The sequence below is a fragment of the Syngnathus acus genome, chromosome 2 (assembly GCF_901709675.1).
Source record: "Syngnathus acus chromosome 2, fSynAcu1.2, whole genome shotgun sequence".
Classification (NCBI taxonomy): domain Eukaryota; kingdom Metazoa; phylum Chordata; class Actinopteri; order Syngnathiformes; family Syngnathidae; genus Syngnathus; species Syngnathus acus.
In genome coordinates this window covers 10,808,286-10,830,069 of record NC_051088.1, presented here as the reverse complement: position 1 = coordinate 10,830,069, position 21,784 = coordinate 10,808,286, and the positions used below count along the sequence as shown (strand labels likewise).

Genomic DNA, 21,784 nt, shown 5'->3' with positions numbered 1-21,784 from the left:
TAATTTTCTCATTTTATTTTAATTTTTCATGTTTTGATTGGTTGGTGAAATACACACTGATGAAGAAAGTCATTGTGTCAAAAAGTCAAAATCATCATTAAACAGTGACAACAGTGTCGTTAGTTTTGAAATTCTGTGAATTAATGGCAGGAGATACCCATGTTCACATTTGAAACAAATGAACATTGGATGCAAACAAAATACATTTAATTAACATTTTGAGGGCATGCCAAGTATGGCAGAAAACAATGTCAAAATAAGCAAAAATAAATAAACAAGTGTGTATTTTTAACTTCGCAAACTTTGCTCGGTTCTCCCTAATTTCCATACGCAAAGCATCTTTCCTCAGTTTCATTGCTAACAATCGTCCGGCAGCGAGTCCCTTAATTATCCCCCCAGCTCTCATTCCTTTCCTGCAGATCCTTCAGCCCGCGAGGCTGAGACTGGGAAATGGAGCTGAGGCTGAGCTGAGGGATTCACACGCAGCAGCCAATCAAAGATTTATCACCCGCCCGTCCAGCTTTGTGCCATCTGGAGAGTCGCTACATCTCCATAGTCCGGTCCTGCATAGTCGGGACTGCTCAGTGGAATTGTTTCTTATCAGGACAGCCTGACGTCTATCAACTATCATACACCAGAGCTACCAATTAAGCCCAAGTCAGAGCAAAGTGATGCTCAGATTGATAACGATGCAGGGAGAGAAATATCCGCGCGTCGATATCCTGTCACATCTCGCACAAACTTAATTCCAATTTCATTCCAAATGAAAGCCTTTTTAATGAGATTACTTGAATGTGAAGGAGGAGGAGGACAGCAGCCATGGTCTCTACTTGGATTAAACTCTTTGATGAAGAGTTTGTGCTATTTTTAGCCTCACAGCTCCACTAAAGATAATGGCCGTTTTTTTTGTGCTTTTTTTTTTCTTCTATGTTGCCTGAGTAAGATTTGTGATAAGGCAGGGAAGGGGTAAGGCTAAACCGCATGGAGTCCGTCGGGATTTGCCTCCACACCGCCAACTACGCTAAAGCATGCATCATCCAAACAATCCCGATGTAATCACAACCAAATGGTCTGGAGCCCCGAAAAACATATAAGAAAGCTGCTGCGTGGATTTTATCTTGTTGCTATTGGTTACGTATGTTTTTCCCAAACAGCTGCAAGATTTCCCATTACATTCATTTGCTGATTTAAATCAACTTAAAATATTTACACTTAGAGCTGTGTCTTATATAATCAAGAACAATGATGTGGAACGTCCCTGTAGCGACAGTCGCTAATGTGATAAACGGAAAACAAGGAAATAAATTCAAGTGGAGGGCATGGCCATAAATGCTTAGGCAATTATTCCCCTCCGGCTATCCCGCTTTCACTCCTGAAATCCCCTCTCATTTCCCTTCACAAACCTTGTCGACAGAGCCACATATGGAGGGATGAAGAAAAGACAGAATGAGCATTTAAGGCTTTGCAGACAGAAGTAAATGTACTCGGAAAGAGTTTAGCAATGACAAAACACAACGTGGCTTGCCATCTGAAAGCCAAAGCTAGACGGCTGAACTGAACTGTACTTGTATGACCTACTCCCGAGCTCCCCCAGGCACACTGGACAGAATTCAAAATGAATACAGTTCTTTCTTTCATAGCAAAAACTGGAATGGCATGCAGTAGCACAGACGCATGCAAGAGTAAAATAAAAAAAGCCTAGATTTCTTCATTTTTCTTTCTGACCAAATTCAGTAGAATACCTTCATTCCTGTTTTGAAAGGTCAGCGTGGCTCAGCTCATCATTATCATAGCGTCTGTTTTCCATCCGAGGTGCTTTTGTAGGCTGGGCAGTGAGGGCAAGATGGCGTTCAGTCAGGCGGACACCAGAAAGTTCTTCCAAGCGGAAGAGGAAGGTAAACTTTAGTCCATGGGAGCCTCCACCTCTCTCACCTTCATTCCCCCTCAGTTATCTGACACCGTAACCACAACTCTGCCTCCTCTGCCACCTTCGTCTTGCAAACTGTCGTCTTTTATATGCCTCGCCTGGTTCTCGGGCTGTCTCGCTCTGAAGTGTTTTTGTTTTGTTTCCCTGAGGCATGTTACATGTTAAAGGTGACCACGTTTGATCTCACTTTGTCTTCTGATTGTCTCAATCTGTAGCCGGTGCCCATCGACGACTCTTTCTGCGGTCTTGACATAAACCAGCCTCTCGGTGGCTCTCAGCTGGTATCCGGACACACCCTCTACACTGAGACCCGAGACCGCATGACCTCAGTCATCTCCTACGTCTACAACGGCTACTGTGTGGCCTTTGTGGGGACAAAGAGCGGTCGCCTGAAGAAGGTGAGTACTTTTTTTTTCTATCGGACTCTGAGTCAGAAATGCAAGGACTGTCGTGGACAGTAGAGAGTAGCAGTTTGCTGTTTCCAGCCATGGGATGGCAAACTATGGGACATTATTGGTCAGTCGAAACACGACTGTTGTAAAGTGCTCCGACTCCTTCCATTTTAACGCTGGCTGTCAGTACAGCAGCTAGGTGTAATGATGATGGCAGGTTCATTGTAGTTGTCATTTCCAGTTGCTAGTTAAGTGAGCTCCAGTGTCATCGTGTTGAATAAACCGCAATGGGCCATTAATTTTAATAGGCACCTTTCCGCCTGCGGCCCATTGATAGTTTGCCCGTGCCCCTCGCCATCCCCCCTGCGGTCTTGGATGGGGGGGGACGTCAGTGAGTGTAAATGGCTTGAGGCCAGTCTATAATGAGGAAGTTCTCACTCAGGCCATAGAAAACACGATATTGCACGAAACCTTTCCCTTGAAGGGTGCAACAGTGAGGAATACTGTGTGACAATATTAATATTTTTCTTCACTTCTGATAAAGTGATGTAATTGCTTACAGTCATGTTTATATTTGTTTATTATTGGGATGGAACGTTTCTGGTCTCGGTTGCATGTGTTGGTATATTTTGTAAGTCAAGCAATAAATATTTTGCATTTGGCATTCTGTAACACTACATTACATTTCATCTTTTTAAATGAGATTACACAATTTAATCGTTTTTTCCTGCGTTACATTTAAATGTTGAAGAAGCTGAATACTCCACTAATGGAGATGATCTGAGCTCGGAGATGCAAATCCTTGGAGGTGGTCTTTTCTTTTAAAAAAGAGCCATCTTGCATTAAACCCACTGGGTGAGTGTTTTGCCGCACCTCCCACATGATGCTTGCTTTTTTATTGACAGCAGCAGTGTGTCCCAGCTGCACCCCCCCCCCCCCCTCCTCCAATCCAACCCCACAACAGCTGCTGTGACAACAAAAGATTGTCACAAAAGGTTTCTAGACACCTGTCTCGGAAAGTTCTTCCAAACCTGCTGCTGCACAAATAGCCGTGGCACGAGTTATTTTGGTCTCTGCCTATTCATAATTTAATCAATACATCGGGCTGTGGAGAAGAGAATCTTCAGTGGATGTATTCTGCTGTTTGTGCTGCTAAATTATTTACATCCCTTTTTTCATACTTGGTTAAATGAGATGAGACACGAGTGGAGTTTTCTTCCATTGTCTGACTTGGCCGAGTCCTCCCGAGGCTGACGGCTCCGATCTGCTGTCGCTTGCTTGGGAATCCATGCAAAGTAGAAGCTGGCTGCTCTCAGGGGCGTGACTGTAACCACAGTAACACCAACACCGGGAGGAATTAACCAAGATGGGAGAAGGCCACCTACAATGGAAGTGTTTTTACACGGTCCAGTGGGCAGAGCAGGAAATGATTGCTGAGCATTTCCACCTCCAAATGGCTTTAGCACACAGGACTGATCATTCAATTTACTCAACAATGGTTTATTTAAATATTTAGGCGGACACCTGAGGTCAAACATAAACTCTCATGGTTACATTGTGTCAAATTGTTGCGATTTTGAATACTTTTTAGAAGAGGAAATATTTGCACCATGTTTTTTTTTAATAACAGTTGATGTTGGTTCTCTCACCTATGACCTTAGTAGGTTCAAATGTTATTGCTACGATTAGAATTGTACATTCATGGTTGATTTCTTTCTCCAAAGTAGTTGTGTTATTTTGATGATATTTGGGCTTTGGAATGATGAATATAAAGCATTCACTCTTACGTTATGCTAGGATAGCACTTATCCGGGTGCCAGGGGTAAGCTGGAGTCTCTGGATGTTATTTTTTTTTGCAGAGCACAGATCATTCTTTTATTTGAATCAATTCGAATTGTGTGATTGTTTCAATAATCTGACTTTGTTAAATTTTCTTTCCTCCTCGTAGAGTCAATGTTTAATTTGAGCTGACAAGATTGGAACATTTGTTTGCTTTTCATCTTTAACAAGTACTTGTAAGCAATTGAATGAGCTGTGAAATACATTTGTCTGAGTCCAAAGAGCAAGTTAACACGACTTAAGTAAGTCGCATAGATTTAGATTTTAATGTTACGTGTTGAATTAGTCTAGCTTGGACACAGTCCCTTGTGGTGCAGACATGTCTATGCAAATACATGACAGTCACAATATTTCTGCAAGTGCGTGCTGCAATGGTGACATCCTGATGTGCTATAAAAATAGAGTGACCAAATTTAGTTGCAAAAGCAAATATTACCTCTGCAACGAGAATATTGTCACATTCTTTGTGTTCCGGGGCATCTAAAACATGGATGCATTTTTTATCAGGGTGTTACCCATCCAGTGTCCTCAGGTGCCCAAGAGGGGCAGGAGCCCTGCACGGGGCTGATAAGCTCCCACCGAGCGTGCTTGGACGCTGCCGGCTTCCGTCGCAAGTCACAGCTGTAGGGTGACAACATTTCAATGCTGTGCTGATGATCTTCACTTCTCTCCCCTCCGCCTCTTTTATTAGAGGATCAAGAGGAGCAGCGTAGGTAAAGGTAGGGAGTGTGCAGCCTCAACAAGTCATCAGAGGAAGATTTGGGAGCAAGCGGAAGGAAGGATGTTGTGTGTAAGTGCGCTTGGGGAGAGGCTTTACAGGGGAAACAGCATCGAAATGCAAATTCAGTGCCACTACCAAAGCAAGCAAGGCTGCGCCGTTGCCTGTAATTGGATTGGCTCCCCTCCCAAAGAACCGTCATTCCCCTGGCCCGACGCCCCTCACTTACCCATTCAATCCTCAACCTCCTCCCAGCAGCATGTACTGTAACTGCTCCCAAGGCTGTGCAGGGGCTTTGCGAAGGCTGCCGGTATTGTGCAAGTTTCCCGGCAGGCTTTTGCAGGAGATCGTTTGAGGTTGAGGGGTTAAGAGTGAGCAGTCGCTAAGGAGGCGAGGTGTGCAAAACGGGTCGGTTACCATTAAGAATTGAACTGACACCAGAATAAGTACTTGGAATTTGGTGCAGTTCCTTTTTTTTTAAAACTGGTTGCTTATGTCTCACTGTGAAAACAAAAAGTCAGTAAAGGTGAAGCCAATTAAGCTGAAAGGAGATGTGTCCATCAACACTAGCATCGTTGTTATTTCATTACGTGAGAATGCAGACCACAACCCAAAATGACAAAGGGTTCAACTTCAACATGATGATGTCCTACATTAGATTTAGCTACCTATAAAATGCTATTTTCCCCCATTGCCCCTTTTCCCTTTCATCGTCACATAAAGTCTGAGGTTTTTCTCCCACCTGAGCTCCAAATTTTAAACTTCCTACGGTGTGTGTGATTATAAGAAACATGTTTTTAAATCAAACGTTTCTCTCAACAAGACATTTGTCTCAAAGAAAATGTTTGTCTAATGAACGAACATGGGTATCCTTACCCGTCCAATGTTTTGAATATCTTCTCAATTGGCATGACGTCCACTCAACATTTTTGAGAGGTTTTTATGCATACAGATTAACTAGCAGGAATGGTTAACTTCCTCGCCACGTCTTTATTTATTATTATTTTAGTCACAAACTCGCCGTCTGGTCATCTGTTTGGAGCCTTCTTCTCTCCCTACATACAGACTTTTAGCAGTACAGACTTGGCATATGAACAGCATGGTTTTGAGTCCTTTGTGTGTTTTTGTGTGAATGGGGACATTTCCTGAAATAATTACCCCGACTTGACAGATAACAAAAAGCGGAAAAACCTTTCTTTTGGGACAGGGCTTCAATTGGGTCAAATCAAAACACACAGGAAATGGGAAGTTGGCCAATTTGAACAAAAAATATTGTAAGCCTTACAATAGTGAATATATAACAATTGTGTGACGTTCCCTCGTGTTGAGTTAGCACACTGATGTCCTCAAGCTAAACAAAAATCAGTAGGCTGGATTATTTTAAAAACTTGGCTTGGGTATTCAAATCTTAAGAGTTTTAGCTCCCAACCTCAAGAAATGTGATGATTTTCCCAATCGCACATGCCCAACGCTAGTTTTCATGCTGTGATAATGCATGTGGGAGTAAATGTATTTTCAACCCGCAGTATCTAGTAGGTAGGCTGTTGACGTGTGGATGGCCCTCATTGATTTTGAAGGCCAGAAGGTGTTCACCTCAGCAGAAAGCAGCAAAGAAAAAAATCAATACTACCAGCCATGGCATATTTGTTGTTACATTTGCAGCAAAACAAGCCACAATCATAACCAAACAGTACAGCGACAGCGTCGCTACATAAGCGAGGCTTTAGACCTAATGTTCTATTTAAATTCACACTTGCACTGATGCATCATCGTCACCCGGAGACAAGAGGACGACTCAGAGGAATCTCCTCAGGTCAAATTACCAAATAGCAATCCACTGCGCGCTTTACTCCAGTAACACATCAGCCAAGAATTGCATCATGCAAATTGGAGTAGTGCTTGCGTGCGGTGCGCAAAGCAGACATATCCCACGCTGGGGCCGACACTGGCGGGGAGTAACGACAACATTAAGAAGGAGACGAGCTGCTGGGAGCTCTTCCTTTGATATGGATGGAGACGGGGGCCACGGCAGCACATGTGAAATTGGATGTTAAAAGACATGCCGGCAATAGATGAATGGAGGCGTTAAAGGGAAGCACAGCGGAGGCACATTCCGGATTCCCCCTGCTCGACAACGACAAACAACATCATCCATCCTGTGTGTCCCTCACCTAGACAGTTGGGTTAAGCACTATTCAACCTGGGAGCATATTGGGTTCAAGATTTAGTGGGATTTGATGCAGTGTTGTGTCTGGCAATTTTTTTCCCGCTATGAACTCACTTGGCCGGTCTCATACAAGAGCTGTTTTCAATAACAGCAGTGTCAGTGTCGTAGTATTAACTTTTCTGTCACGAGGAGGTCTGGAAGATCCCACCTTGTAGCCCCTAATCTAAACTGTTAGAATTAGTTCTCAGGGATGCTTGATACAGTTGTTCATAATCTAATGTTGAACAGGACGGAAATGTAGGTAGGATTGAAAAAGAAGAGAACCCAAATTGCTGCATGTGCGACTTGGAGCAAAGGAGTTATTTTATGATGATTGGAAGTTTCAATCGAATGGCTATGGCGTGGGGTTCCTCAAGGATCAATCCTTGTACCACTGTTTTTCAGTCTTTGTGTCACCCTTGGGTCAAATGTCATAGCTATGCTTACTTAGTTGTCAGTTTCCCCAGCAGACAGAAGTTCAATTGGCTATTTGTGTCACTGTCTAAATTAATTGATTTGATAAACCTTTTGCATATTTGATTGCATACGCTTACCTAATGTTTTGGCCCACATTAAACTACGTTTTCGGATGTGGCAATGCAGTATTCAGGGCACAAATAGCTCTGTCGGCAAATTCAAAGGTTTTCTCTCGTCACAGTGTGTGCTGGGTGTTTATGTTTGCTGACAGTCACAAGTCGACTTGCGCTGAAAGACTTCTGGCTCTTTATGCAGGAAGCTTTCAGCCTTGACGAAGATCTTCAGGGCTAATTAATCCTTCCCATCACGCGCTGATGAGTCGTTTGCAGTCTGTTTGGACGTGACGCCAAGCAGCTGAGCTGGACCACTTCAGAGGGTGGTTCAGGTGTTTAACTGGGCCCGTGTCCTGTCGGGCTGGTTGGCATTACAGCGGGTTAATGGCCAGCTCACTTGGCTGCCAACACAGGATGGAAGAGTGTAAATTAGCGTGGCGTTGCCGAGGGCCGCAGCTGATCACGATGCTTAAAGGGTCGGGTGCTTGAAAGGCTCGTAAACGCATGCAGCTGCTCCCGCCGAGCGCTCCTGAACAAGTGGTCAACAACCCTTTCTTCCACCAATTTACACCCCTCCCCTAGCACCGAGACCACAGCGGGGAAACGTGGAGAAAGGCTCGCGGCAGCAGCTGAGGCCTGTAATAGCAAATAAATGAAATTTCATCCTGTCGGCAAAGTGCTCCGAACGACTTTCACAATAATACTTCCAAACATGCAGAAAGAACGCAGAGGAATAATGGTTAGATTTCCAAGCGGGCAAAGGCCTGATAAAGCAATTGCTTGCTTTTCAATCTGTAAGACATGTATTGATCGTGTGGAATTTGATCAAGCTAAAATTTGAAGGTTAGGTTGTGTTGTCGCTCCAATTTGAAGCAACAGAGGCATAATGATTTTTACAGCAGATGACTTAATTCATTCATTTAGTTTGTTTGTGCGAAAACGAATCCACACAGGCAGTAAACTAAGATGAAAGTGAAGCGCAGCACGGCAAAGTTAGTTGCAGAGATAACACCGAAAAAAAAGACACCTTTTCTGTTAATGTTTGTAATTTGCTGAGTGTGAATGGAGCGAGGTCGCCCAGTCTAGTGAAGTTAACGCATCACTGGACTGGTTTCCCATGTCATTTATGTGTTTTGATAAAACGGCCATGTGCATTTAAGTGTGACCCGCAGACTGTTTTGTCGGGAAAAAATAACAAGAATCAAATCAAAAGTAATCTTTCTCACTTTCACCATACAAAATACTGTTTTGTCAGGAAAAAATAACAAGAATCAAATTAAAAATAATCTTTCTCTCTTTCACCATACGAAATACTGTTTTGTCGGGAAAAAATAACAAGAATCAAATTAAAAATAATCTTTCTCACTTTCACCATACAAAAACACATGAATCAATTTAAAGCGTGCCCAAAGTTTGATTGCTCATCCCAATAAGTCAGCTCCATTTATAAAGCAAAATTGAGCAAAGCGCTGAAGGATGTGAGACAGTAAAACTATAAAACTGCACAGTAAAAATGAGGAAATTGAAAGGCAAAGAACAAAAAAAGACCGAGACTGGCAGGCTTTAACCTCTTCCTTTAACAGCACAATAAATTAATGATTCAATGGACAATCATTTCAGGAAGGGTATAAAATACTCATAATGCAAATATAAAATAGAGCATGAAATATTCAAATGATGTTCAAAATAAGCACGGCTCTTTTTGTGAAGAAACAATTACTTATTTGAATCTTTATTTGCATTTTAAATGCTTCCATTGTGACAGCATGACTTACATTAACCCGATAAGGTGTCGCAATTACCACGAGGTATACCGTCGTCTACTCTCGGCCGACTTCTAAGGCTGTTTGATTTTCTTCTGTCAAAGTGGATTTTTCAAGTTTTAAAAGTCCAGCACAAAACAAATATGCACCTTTTATTATAAACCTCATGCAAATAAAAAAGCCATTTGTCACTTTTGATTTGAAGAAGGCAATTTAAATGTAGCCAAATGCCAAATACAAAATCGAAAATAATGTGTTTGAGCTTGTGCTTAGAATGCAAAACACATTATTACGCTCTCTGCTTTGCTGCCAATCATCAACACAATGCAAAACCTGATTCAAAAAAGCTTTCAGCCCTTTTACACTCACCCGGAAGTGAATAAATGGCACTAAATCTACTTGAGGGAAAGATATTTGCTTACAAAGACAAATTCAGTTATGTCAGGAGAGCTCTCGAGGAAAAATATGCAGATTATTGGATTTAATATTGAAAACATGGCCCAAAAACATGAAATAACTTAGTTTAAGGTTAGTAAATGGAAAAACTAAATTAACTTCTCAATTTGTTTTTGTCTTCAAGCACTGTTTCATGAAAAACATTATTGTCCAACAAACCGGAACTACACTTTATAAAAATCAGTTACTGACAGGAACTTGTTTCTCTAATTCCTACAGTGCTTTTTTTCTTCATTACAAATTTGGGACCATCTAGTTGATCTGGTACTTGACTTTCAGTTGACCACCGTAACCTGCCTTCTTGGTTGTCTGTCGACCGTAATCCGGTAGTAGAGGGCAAGGAGGGCGTCAGGTGTCATTCATCATCTCAATCTAGCAGATCTGGCCCAGGCTCCCTCAAACACTTGGGTGTTAAGAGGCCAGTGGCGGTCTGAACACTCAAGCTAGCCTTACATCTTCTTTTACTCTCCGTCTCAGCCTTTTATTTTCTCAGCAAGGCCTTAAATGCGTCCCACTCCAGCTGGCTTGGTTCGTTCCCGATCCTCCGTTTCACTCCTCTCCTTCACCCCGTCCTTTCCCTATCGTCTTGCTCTTCTCTGTCTTTTCCTTCTCCGGCGCGACTATCACAGAGGCACATTCTACCCTGCAGTGATCTCATTAATCGCATTCAAACAGCTCTCTCTCCCGCCTCCGATCCTTCTCCCACTCCTTTTCTCCTCCACTAATTGCTTGCTCTTTTCTCTGCCGGTGTCTCCAAGGAAGCGTTTTTCATTATCTAACAACAGGAGACTAATGCTCATACAGTGCCTACATTTTCACTACACACAGATTCTATAATCGCAGCATTCATTTCGCCCAAAGACGTACAGCAAACGTAGCCGACTCCCAAAGGACGCTAAGAAGAAGTCGTGTAAATCCACAACTATGTTGTGTGCGGTACAACTCATTCAATCCTCACTTCCAACATATGAGCCTATTTGGACAGATATATGTCATATTCTTACGACTGGAAGTTTGCTTTGGGTTTAGCAAATCAATTTGGAGTCTTACATTTGTTGAACAGTTCTTATCATCAAGCTTCAACTTACTGCACTGTATAGGAGGTCGAAATTCAGTTGAAGTATTCTATATTCAAATGTTACAAAATACATATTGAGGAAGTCCAGCGCTTGGGTGCATCTTCATATTTTGTTTAATCTGCAGCCAATGGAGTTACCAAGAGGAGAACATTTGAAATTCATAGAAACTCTAATCAGCTGGTGTTCTATTGATCTGTTGCCACAGAAACGTCTCAGTGAAGGTGTAGCCGTTACTGTGTTTTTCTTTTCCCGAGGCTTAAAAGTCCCAGTAATTTTCTGCAATCAAAGGAAGAAAATGTCCTCTGTCAATCAATTAAACGGCTTGTCCTCTCAGTTCACAGCTGCAGTGAAATAAATGCGGTCTTTGGTGTCATTTCTCCATCTGACCTTGCCGCTGTAGACAAAGAGACAGACGAACACCTGATTTGGAGTCAAGAAAACAAAAAAACCTAAAAATAGATTAGCAAGCCACGTTGTCAAAGTGGATGGCTGGCCCAGTGCCAGACTTGATTGATTTGCTTTACAAAGCGCTTGAACGGGCCAGATAACTGTGATTAGCTAATTCATTACCGTTGCCTTTTTGAGTGCTCCCAAATTTGATTAAAGGGAGGTTGGAAGGACAAAACGAGAGGATGTCAACTAATACTTGGTAAACTTGGAGTAAAACGTGACCACAGGTGGAGTGGAACCTCTAAGCACAAGGATGCCTGGGGTTGTTTTTTTATCAAATATGTATTTACTGTACAATCAACAAATTATACATGACCATACACTTATAAACATGATTAAAAAAAATGTTGGTGCGAAAAGAAATCCACACAGACAGTAAACTAAGATGAAAGTGAAGAGCAGCACGGCAAAGTTTTAACTTGACAAATGACAAAGGTGTCCTATGATGGTGATTTATCTTGTGCCTGTGCCTCATTGGTACGTATTTTCTCAACGTTCTTAAAAGTGTGTTGTTCCATCTTGATAGATTTGATAAATGTTACCAACAAATGCGGTCTACACCAAAGTTTACTGTTCAAGCTTGACAAGGCTCGTCTGCGGCTTCCGTCAGTCCCTCTGAGCGGCGCCTTTATGCATTTCTGACCTGACGCTGAATCTTTACGGTCGGCAAGCTCATCATTCCGACATGCATCATTATTATGCTTATTAGGGTTTGTGGTAAAACGCCATGTCCCTTCTTATTTGGAGATGAAATACCACAGCCATGAGATCTTGTTGTTCACCGCATGATCTGACAGTGATAGATTAAGGACCAGATATTTGTCCCTTTGTCTTGTTTTCCTTTCACTCCAGCAGCCTCTCTACATACTCTCGCCGTGTCGTTACAACGCTTCATCTTTGTCCCGGGCTAACTGAGAGCCTGCCACCCGCTCCTCCAACCAAGCATCAGTCTAATAAAGTGTGATAAAGTGATAATAGCGTGTGATAATATTTCACCAGGGATAGTCATTCAAGCATCGTTTACCTGTTCACCACTTCCACATTAATATGCAGAGAATGTTTCACCGTGCAAGCCTACATGAACATTCCAAACTTCATTTGTAAACACTCTCACAAGTTTTGAGAAGGATTCTAAATACATTTGTAACACATAGGCTGTATTTCAAAGCAATAGCTTTATTTGTTTTATTTCATGGCAGTTTATTGTCAACTTTTAAAGATAACTTATTGCACAAATATTGCTTTGGGGGCTCGTTCAATAATGATCGCGATCTAATTTCATACAAGTGGAAGTCACAAGGGAATTTTAGTAATTTTGACAGGCACTTGCATCACCAGAGTGCCAGTGCCCATCCACTGACATATTATTAGCGAGGTCGAGGTTTTCAAAGCACAGAGCCGGAGTGAGCGGCCTCCCTCCTTCATAGGTCAGCACCGTCACCACTGTTACTCATTAAACCCTAATGGTTAGCGGTTGGGAAAACACTATGGGGGCCTCTGGAAACTTGACTAAAGGCAAAGGTCAAGGCCAAACGTACGGGTCAAACCTCCCCAAGACTGAGATGTGATGATTTGTTTAAATTACAACACAGCTGCAGGCCAACAACAGTTGTCTATGACTCAAAGGACCGGTTATGAAAGCCTCCTCAGAATAAATTGCTAAGTGTTACGTTGGGATCTGCAGCTTCGGTTGACAGCAGCTGTTAGCCTCGCAGGGTGTAAGGACTTGTGTGTCTCGTTTGAGTGCACGTGTGACAATGGGCCAGTGGTAAACCAGATGAACCAGTTCCAGGTGAGAGTTTTTGCCGGTTAGGCTCCAGAGGGCAAAGATCTTGTCAAGATCATTTGCATTTTCCTTCCCAAACTTGTGTTTGGTTTTCCACACTGGTTTTCCATATTGGTAGCTGCTATAATTTGAAAGTCACTAAAAAAAGCGTCTCTCACCCAGTCAGGTGGTCTCGGCTCTAGCTCATCCATGACCCTATTCTGAGGATAAAAGATAAAAAACATGAATAGATGGTTATAATAACATACTGTAGATGACTTCGGGTTTGCTTTTACCTTGAAAAAATTTGGAAATAGTAAATCAAATTTGAAATGTAATTACGAGGGAGACAGGTGTCTTAATATTTATTGTATAATAAAATACCACATATATAGACGTATACATCGCCCCACACAAGACCATTTGATGCGATTTCGATAAAATAAAATTCAAGTATGCTGTTTTTGTAAACAGATCTGGTAAATTCCCAAACTAAAAGACAACATCTGACAACTGCAAAGGTCAAATACTAGCATTGGTTTGAGAAGAAGTGGTACATTATTGTGCATTCTCTATTCCCTCTATGGGTCCACTCCAAATTCTCTTTCAGGGTGCACATTTCAATCAATTTTAGTCACCTATTTGTATGAGGGAGGTGTACGAGAACTCCCTTGATCATACATTGAAAGACACAGTTTCACTCTATTTCAAGAGTGTTTCATCACACGTGAATGCATTCACCCGTACGCATGGATACATTGGGGAGGGCTAGAAATGCTTGTGTCACGGGTTTTTAACCTAATGAGCCTGGATGGTTGTGGCTGGGTGAGCATTAGGGGCGGGAGGGGCAGCTATATGCTGTTTCTAGACCACGGGGGTCGTGGCGCTCGGCCCGGAAGGTGCGGCGGATCGGATGACTGCTTCGGCTTGCCAGGCTCGTCGGCTCGGAAGAGGATAAGAGGGTGTTTGGGTTACGGCGTGTCGGGAATGCTCATCTCTTTAAATAAGACGCTGTCGAACAAAGTGCTGCTGATCAGATTAGCGGGGCGAATCGGGAGCCTCCGCTTGTTGTCGGAATGTACTGTCTGAGAATCTTGGCAAGGAGATGCGAAAGAGGAGCATCCAACTTTGTTAGGAGACAAATACACAAAATGTTTTTGCAGTTTCATGTCTCCAAACTTGCTGGAGATGTAAGTTAGTTAGACTTTCAATTTCCAGAGGACCTACTTAGGAGGTCAAAATGTACTTGTCGCATTGTCAAAACTAGTTTTGCTGCAAACCACATCGACTTTCACCTCGTATGATGTTTGCATTCCAATTCCGCAATCACACGACAGCTTCAAGATGTCTGCTAAATATTATTCTTACAAATCAACATAAAATCGTCCTTTGACTTTCTAAGGTCAGTTTTGACATCAATCAACTCCAAAGGTCCTCTAATATATTGTGAAACGCTCAGTTAGTACTCCCACCTTCCACCTTTCATTCTCCGCAGCTTTTCCATTAGCCGCGATGCTTGCAGGCCAAGCGGCAATCCCTTATAAGGCCAGTCAAAGCCCCGATCTGGCCTCTTATTTCCAAATCAGATCTTCCAGTAACAGAGAGGGTTTATAAGGGATCAAGCTTGGAATGTCACGCTGCCTCTCCATTGGCTGGGGAGCAAACCTTCAGCGAAGCAAACTTTTCCTCAACCCGAGCTCCCATCCTGTATTTTTTGCTTCCTTTTTTCACCGCTGCACATCATCCTAAACCGTCTCTCTAGCCTCGCTTGTGTTCGGGGGGGTTGGGAGCAGATGCAGCGCACACTTGCTCAGATGGTTGCTCACTTTTAGCCAGTTGCGTATACAGAAAGGCAAACAAAAGACTAAGCCGCATCTGAGCGCAAGACAAAAAGAGGAGCGCGGTAAAGCCACATAGTACAAGTCTCCAGCAAACACTCTTAAAGCAGCCTCGGAGGAATCTGTGCTCCGGCAGCCGATGTACTCAAAAGCCCTTTTTTTCCTTTGCCATCCTCACATGGTTCTTTCTGTCAGTCTCTGCTCACTCAGCATGTTTGCCATTCCAATTTGATGTTTCCACAGGCCTTTCCCCTTCCTGCGCAGCTTAAATATGCAGCGTCGATGCGGCCTATGTGAGCGTGTGGTTTGTTGTCATAGAGGGTCTGTTTCTGATTAGAGCCCACCCTCACTCAGCTTTCCCTTTGCCGCCACATTTGGGGGGTTTTGCTTGGCAACGTGAAGCGTCAGAGAATCTCATCCAGGCCCTAATTGTTTTAAAAAGGCCGGCAGTGGTGACTTTCTGCTTGGCTCCTTTTGACGTGTCTTTCCGTCCTTTGTTCGCGTTGCGTTTGAAAGCACGTTCTCGCCGGGTTCCTCCCTCCTCTCCCGGGGTGTGACACGCATACACGGACGGATGAAGGGATGAGATGGGAATCTCATGTAGCCTACAAGGCTTATCTCCTCTGGGAGCTTTGGCAAAGCTCATTAACCTTACGGTAGTATCAGCATGCTTCCATTAAAGGGAGACACCTGGATCCCGAGGGCCCAACAGGGAAATGACACGTCCGGTCTCCTTGTTCTCCATCAGCTTCCTTAACACCCTTGAGAGAAGGACTCATTACACCCGAGTCTACCCGGCTCATTGATTGACCCTGGGGGATCCTTCTTGTAATGGTGGCATTTATTGATGTTGAAGTGTTGACTTTTCTTCCCACTCAGCTCTACTGGGATCTTCCTTGTGACTTTCCAAACTAATCCTGATGCCTAAAGACACCATATCAGGAGCACAGAGCCTTTGGAGGATGGACTTTTACATGCGTTTTCTATACTAATTATTTTTTATTGCACAGTCCTCCCGGCTGAGAGTGAGGGACTCACTGGGGACCAGTTGACCTCACATATGTGTTCTTGAAATGAAGCCAGGGTACCCAGAAGGACAGAGAAGATACAGAGATTCATAAAGAAAATCTGAGGAATATTCCAAATAAGTGTGATTGTCCCAGGACACCTTTATAGGAATGTATTTCATAATCCAGATCGACACAATCTGCTCCTAGGAGGCTGGTCAATCAAAAAAAAAAAAAGTAAAAACCTTTAGAATAGGATAAAATAAAATTGGCATGATCTCGTAATAGTATCTAACGCTATAGTCAAAGCACCCGCCGTCAAATTTCAAATTGATGTTCCCTGTGACGGCTTTCATGAAAATTTCAAAATTATTTCCTCAGTGTTACCATTTTTGATTCCCGCATGTGCCTTTTGTCGGTAATTAAAACATCTTTGCACAGTTGAGAAGAACTTAAAAGTGGTGGATAGTGAATACATGGTTAAGGAGCGGCTTTGACATCCCGTAGTTCAACTGGAAACACTGTAAGCCTCCGGTTCACTATGCAAGTCTCAGATTAGCAAAAGTCCTCTTTAGATCCGGGTCGGCCATTGAAATGTATACTGTGAGTAATTGCCAGTGAAAAGCCTAAATCTTATTTGCTGGTGTGGGCGATGCATCCCAAATCTGCGTTGTGGTTCCCCGGCTGGCGGCGCTTAAGCAGCTTGGTGAAGACTTAGCCTTTCTAACGCTCTCACCCGTCCACTCGCAATACGGCGGCATGCAGATAAGCAAAATTCCAAAAGTACGGCGCCACCTGGCCATGCCACATAAACGCTCGAAAGATCAGATGATATGCAGATGGCTGCTTTTTTGCTGGCTGTCCATGTTTAATTTTTAACATCTCCCTGTGTGCTTTTCCCTTCACTTTTTCCTCCCATCTGTCCTGCCCTCTCCCATTTTATCACTTGCACTACCTATTCCTGGCTGTGAAGCATCCCACTGCATCACATCCCTGTTTTTTTTTTTTTTCCATGGCACTGACCTCTTTGTTTCCTCCTGCCGTCACCTTCTCCCTCCTCCGCCTTCCCCTTGCTGCTTGTATTTTTACACCCCCACCTTACCTCTCCTCTCTTTTGAGCAAAAACTGCATTTCATCACCGCAAAGAAGCTCAAACTTGGAAATAAATGGGCTTTTAAAGGTAGCGCACATTACAAAGCCACTTATTCTAATCTAGTGTGGAACATATGGGCGGCTGTCTGACACTGGACTCAAATGTGGACTGAAGCCAGTTGTGGAATATTTCGAGGCTATTTTATTTAATAAGCCTCTACTTTTGACTTGTGTGTATGACTTTGTCCACAAAATATTTTGCAACGTCTCAGTCTGACCAATATGAATGGATAAACTAGGGAGGAATTAATCTAATTTAGTGTCATAAATCAGATGTCCAAATGATTTTTCTCATAGGAAATAATATAAATTATGTGTTTTAGTGTCTAACAGTCGGCATTATAAAACATTTATTCGCTGCATTGGCAATGTTTTAAGTAAAACGTTTTTAACTGTAGCACTGGTTTAAAAAAAGTTAACCATTGTTGAAATATACAAACATTAAAACGCTCAATCTCAACATTATGGCCTTAGGTCTACTTTTAGGTGCAACGTCTCATTCTGACCAATATGAATGGATAAACTAGGGAGGAATTAATCTAATTTAGTGTCATAAATCAGATGTCCAAATGATTTTTCTCATAGGAAATAATATAAATTATGTGTTTTAGTGTCTAACAGTCGGCATTATAAAACATTTATTCGCTGCATTGGCAATGTTTTAAGTAAAACGTTTTTAACTGTAGCACTGGTTTAAAAAAAGTTAACCATTGTTGAAATATACAAACATTAAAACGCTCAATCTCAACATTAAGGCCTTAGGTCTGCTTTTGGGTGCAACGTCTCATTCTGACCAATATGAATGGATAAACTAGGGAGGAATTAATCTAATTTAGTGTCATAAATCAGATGTCAAAATGATTTTTCTCATAGGAAATAATATAAATTATGTGTTTTAGTGTCTAACAGTCGGCATTATAAAACATTTATTCGCTGCATTGGCAATGTTTTAAGTAAAACGTTTTTAACTGTAGCACTGGTTTAAAAAAAGTTAACCATTGTTGAAATATACAAACATTAAAACGCTCAATCTCAACATTAAGGCCTTAGGTCTGCTTTTGGGTGCACCCCCCCCCCCCCCCCCCCCCCACACACACACACACACTCTGTGTGTGTTGGAGGTCTATGTGGCTTTCATTTTTCTATAATTGCTCACTCACTTATTAAAATAATGTCACTCGTATAAATATTTGATGTGTAGATCCTTACAGGCCACCAACTTGATTGTTAAAGCGAGTCAGCAAATCCCGCTCCAAGCCATCTTGCTCGATTTGTCAAAAGCACTGATCCAATTTTGGAATGCAATCCTTTGATGGACTCAGGGACAAATTTCCGAAGGTCAGCGGTGAGCCAAGCGGCGGCCCATGGTCAACACCTGAGTGGAATGTGGCCAGAAAAGCTCTTTACTCATTGCGCTTTCTGTCAATGGAGAGATTAAAAACGACTCAAGACTGGTGCGCATTCTCCCTCAGCGTGCGCTACTCGTGCTTTTAATGAAATGCGTGTTACATTGTGCTGCTCACTGTGTGCCTCGGTCTCCTCGCGAAGCATGTTAGAATGCCAAGCAGCACAATAAGTGCTGACACGAGATTCATTTTCGCCGTCCCTGTGCAGGTAATGGCTCGTGCTCGTGCCGCTGCCTGCGGCCAGCCGGAGGAAAAATGACATTTACTGCCAGCGTAACTAGCTCATTAGCTTCTTTCTCTCTTTGCGCACCAATGAGGATGATGACGGTAGCGCTATGTTACTACCCCGTTTGCTTGGCCCGAATCTTTTTTTCAAACATGATTTAAATATTCCCTTTATTTTAGGAAATGGCTTTGTGTAGCTGTTGCTGCATTTAAATTGCAACACTGAGTGAATACAGTATAGTCATGCCATTTGTTGTTCATAGTTAGTTTTGGCCTTCTCCTCCCCACATTCAGTGAAGTCAGCTTTTATCTGATTGGCTCTATTGTTCAGAGCACTATTCAATTTGGGTGTCCTTTCCTCAAAGACAAGGGGCATGATTACAAACACATGCACACACACATTTATGTCTCCAGACGGCTACACGTCATAAAGATGTTTATTCATTTGATTGGAGGCATTGATGCAGCACTGAAAGGTCTAAAAGAGATGCACTTCAACCAAGATAGCCCGTTCCACTGCCATTGGTAGCCCAACAAAAGTGATTCAGTGCAGATTGGTAATTTTGGTACTGTTTTTAGATGTGCTAAAACTGAACCAAACTGCAAACATTGCTGTTTTTGAGTCGTCCAACAAACTTTTACTCAAGCCAGATTTCAATTTGCATCTACCACTGTTAGTCGTGCATTGAGCGACTGTCAGCTCCCAAACGGTCATCTGAAATTTGATCGCCCATGCCAGTAATCTCACAGAGTTACGACTCGCATTTTAATGTGGAAGTCTTTCCCCCTCGCTGCTCCTGTGCAAAGTAAATAAACATTAAGGTAACTCGAGTTTTAAAGGGTGTTGGTGCCTGGGTCAGTCATGAATGATAAGGGAAACACATTGCTTTGTTGACATTGATGTGTTTAGTGTTAGGATTCCTGTTTACAAACAAAGGAATTGTCTTCTTGATTCGTTTGACAGCAACAATTTTGGGCTGGAGCCTATCCCTGCTGACATCGGGTGGGACATGCAACCCTGAACCGGTCACCAGCCAGGCATAGGGCACATATAGAGACGAACAACCAGTCACACCCACTTGCACACCGTCACTGAGCGGGAATCGATCCCATGCTGCCCGCAAACAAGTCAGCAACATATTGTATATATTCTTCTTGCTGTGGCTTATAACACTTCACTATGTGTCTGTTAAGAGCCATAGGGAGGTGTGAGGTGTGTGAACTAAACAGTCTGCGGTTTTTCTTCTGCCATCCCATAAGAAGTGGATTATACTGCACACCTCAAAATAAACACTCCCTTCTCCACCTTTCCTTGTCAATATGTACCCTCATTTTGGACAGTATGATGAAGCACTGTGGCTTCTCCGTCTTGACCATGAAATGAATTTCAGATATTGAACAGCCCCCTTCTCCAGGAAGAATTCACATAATTTGTTTTTCTTTGACGCTATTTTTGAATTTGCTTCAGTGGTACCAAAAGTAGTGCCCAGTCGGATCCATCTGTGCCTCCCACCAGATCGGAAGTAAGCAAACATGCAATGCTGGCTGAAGCTGGTTTATTTAAGGTCTTGCAATTCAAAATGAAAACGGGCTTCATTATTGTTTGTCGCTGCTGATTTAAGACAGTGCAAGTGAGCCATCTTCTTTTTCCCGACTGCTTTGTTAGCTCAACGTCTGCAGTTTGAGCTCTTAATGACAGCCTTTCACTTTTTGTAATGATGGCGGGCGCATGTGCTGGCGAGCTCACGTGGGAGACCTTATGTCTTTCAGCGGTCCCTTTCTGCTTTGTTAGACATAATTTGGGTCTCTAAGGAAATTTGGGGCATTGTCCTTAATCCATCATGAGAAAAACAGTATTGTTACTTATATAGTGTTTTGACATGCAGTTCTTCTTCAAATCCCCAACCACAGTCTGAGATTGACAGGCAATTAAGTTGAAGATGTAGCCTACCTCTCGTAGCTGAAATCTGAAATATGACAACTGGTACCAAGAAACTGATAGGCTCAACATGTGAACGCAGCCGAATGTGTCCAGCAGATGAAAACAAACATTGACAAGGTACCAAAGTTAAAGATGCTTATTCATCAGCTGCGGGAACCACACAATGCTGCTGTGTGGTAAACTTCATTATGCCTCCATCGCTTCAAGATCATTTTGACAGTCGACCTCCATTCATCCTTCGCAAACTCACTGACTTGCACATTTTTCCTGTAGAATCTATTCTAGCCTGTTCATACTTTCTGTAACGCCCTAAGACCAAACCAAATGCCTTGACCCTTCGAAGGCACCTAAGTCTAACTTGCATCGGGCACCGTGCTGATAGCCAGATGTCCTGATATTGACCACTGCCACTTCTACATCAAGTTGGGTGATTTCCAATTGCCCAACCCTTGCCAGTGGGTCAGACAAGGTTCTTCAGTGAAACTAAATAGAAGATTCTAGTACCGGTCAGGTGAGGCTGCATGTAGCGTTTACAAGTTCTAGGTGGCTTTCAGTCATGTTACCTTAAGATCCAATCCCACTGAGAGGCAAACAACTCCAAGTGATTTTGAAGGCAGCAAATATTGCCACGGCAATAACGGCTTGTCAGGTTTGCCCATCCCGTCGCCCCGTGTTTTCTCACAACCCATTTTATCATTTAAACGGCACTACCATAGCTGCTCAGAACATAACAACATGGCCCACACCGATGGTGAGCTGTACTGATGTGAACATTACATGAGTCAAATTCACTAACAATCGAGCATTCATGGAATGGTGACGATGCATGTTGTTATCCCAGCCTCTCAGCATGAACTCTCCAAGTGTAGTTAACATGTATGAGAGTGGATTAACATGGAAGCCTCTCTCCTCAGGCGCACTTTGTCACAGATCTGTCAGGTCTCTTGGAGACCCTCATAGCACAGCGCTCTCATGTGTCAAAGGAGACTGCCGTGAATTCACATTTACAGGCTCATGCTTGCGCACAAACAAACCCCAGCACGTCTAGGGCATGGGTCAGGGCTATAGTTTTGAACCTTCAGCTCAACC

The 21,784-nt window shown here is 42.9% G+C and overlaps 1 protein-coding gene across 1 annotated transcript in view; it reads left to right on the top strand.

The window, feature by feature from the left end:
• Positions 1–21,784, top strand: part of plxna2 (plexin A2) — a 139,233-nt gene that overhangs the window by 24,602 nt on the left and 92,847 nt on the right. The window contains 1 exon segment of the mRNA XM_037245834.1: positions 2,143–2,325. Coding sequence (XP_037101729.1) covers positions 2,143–2,325 — 183 coding nt within the window.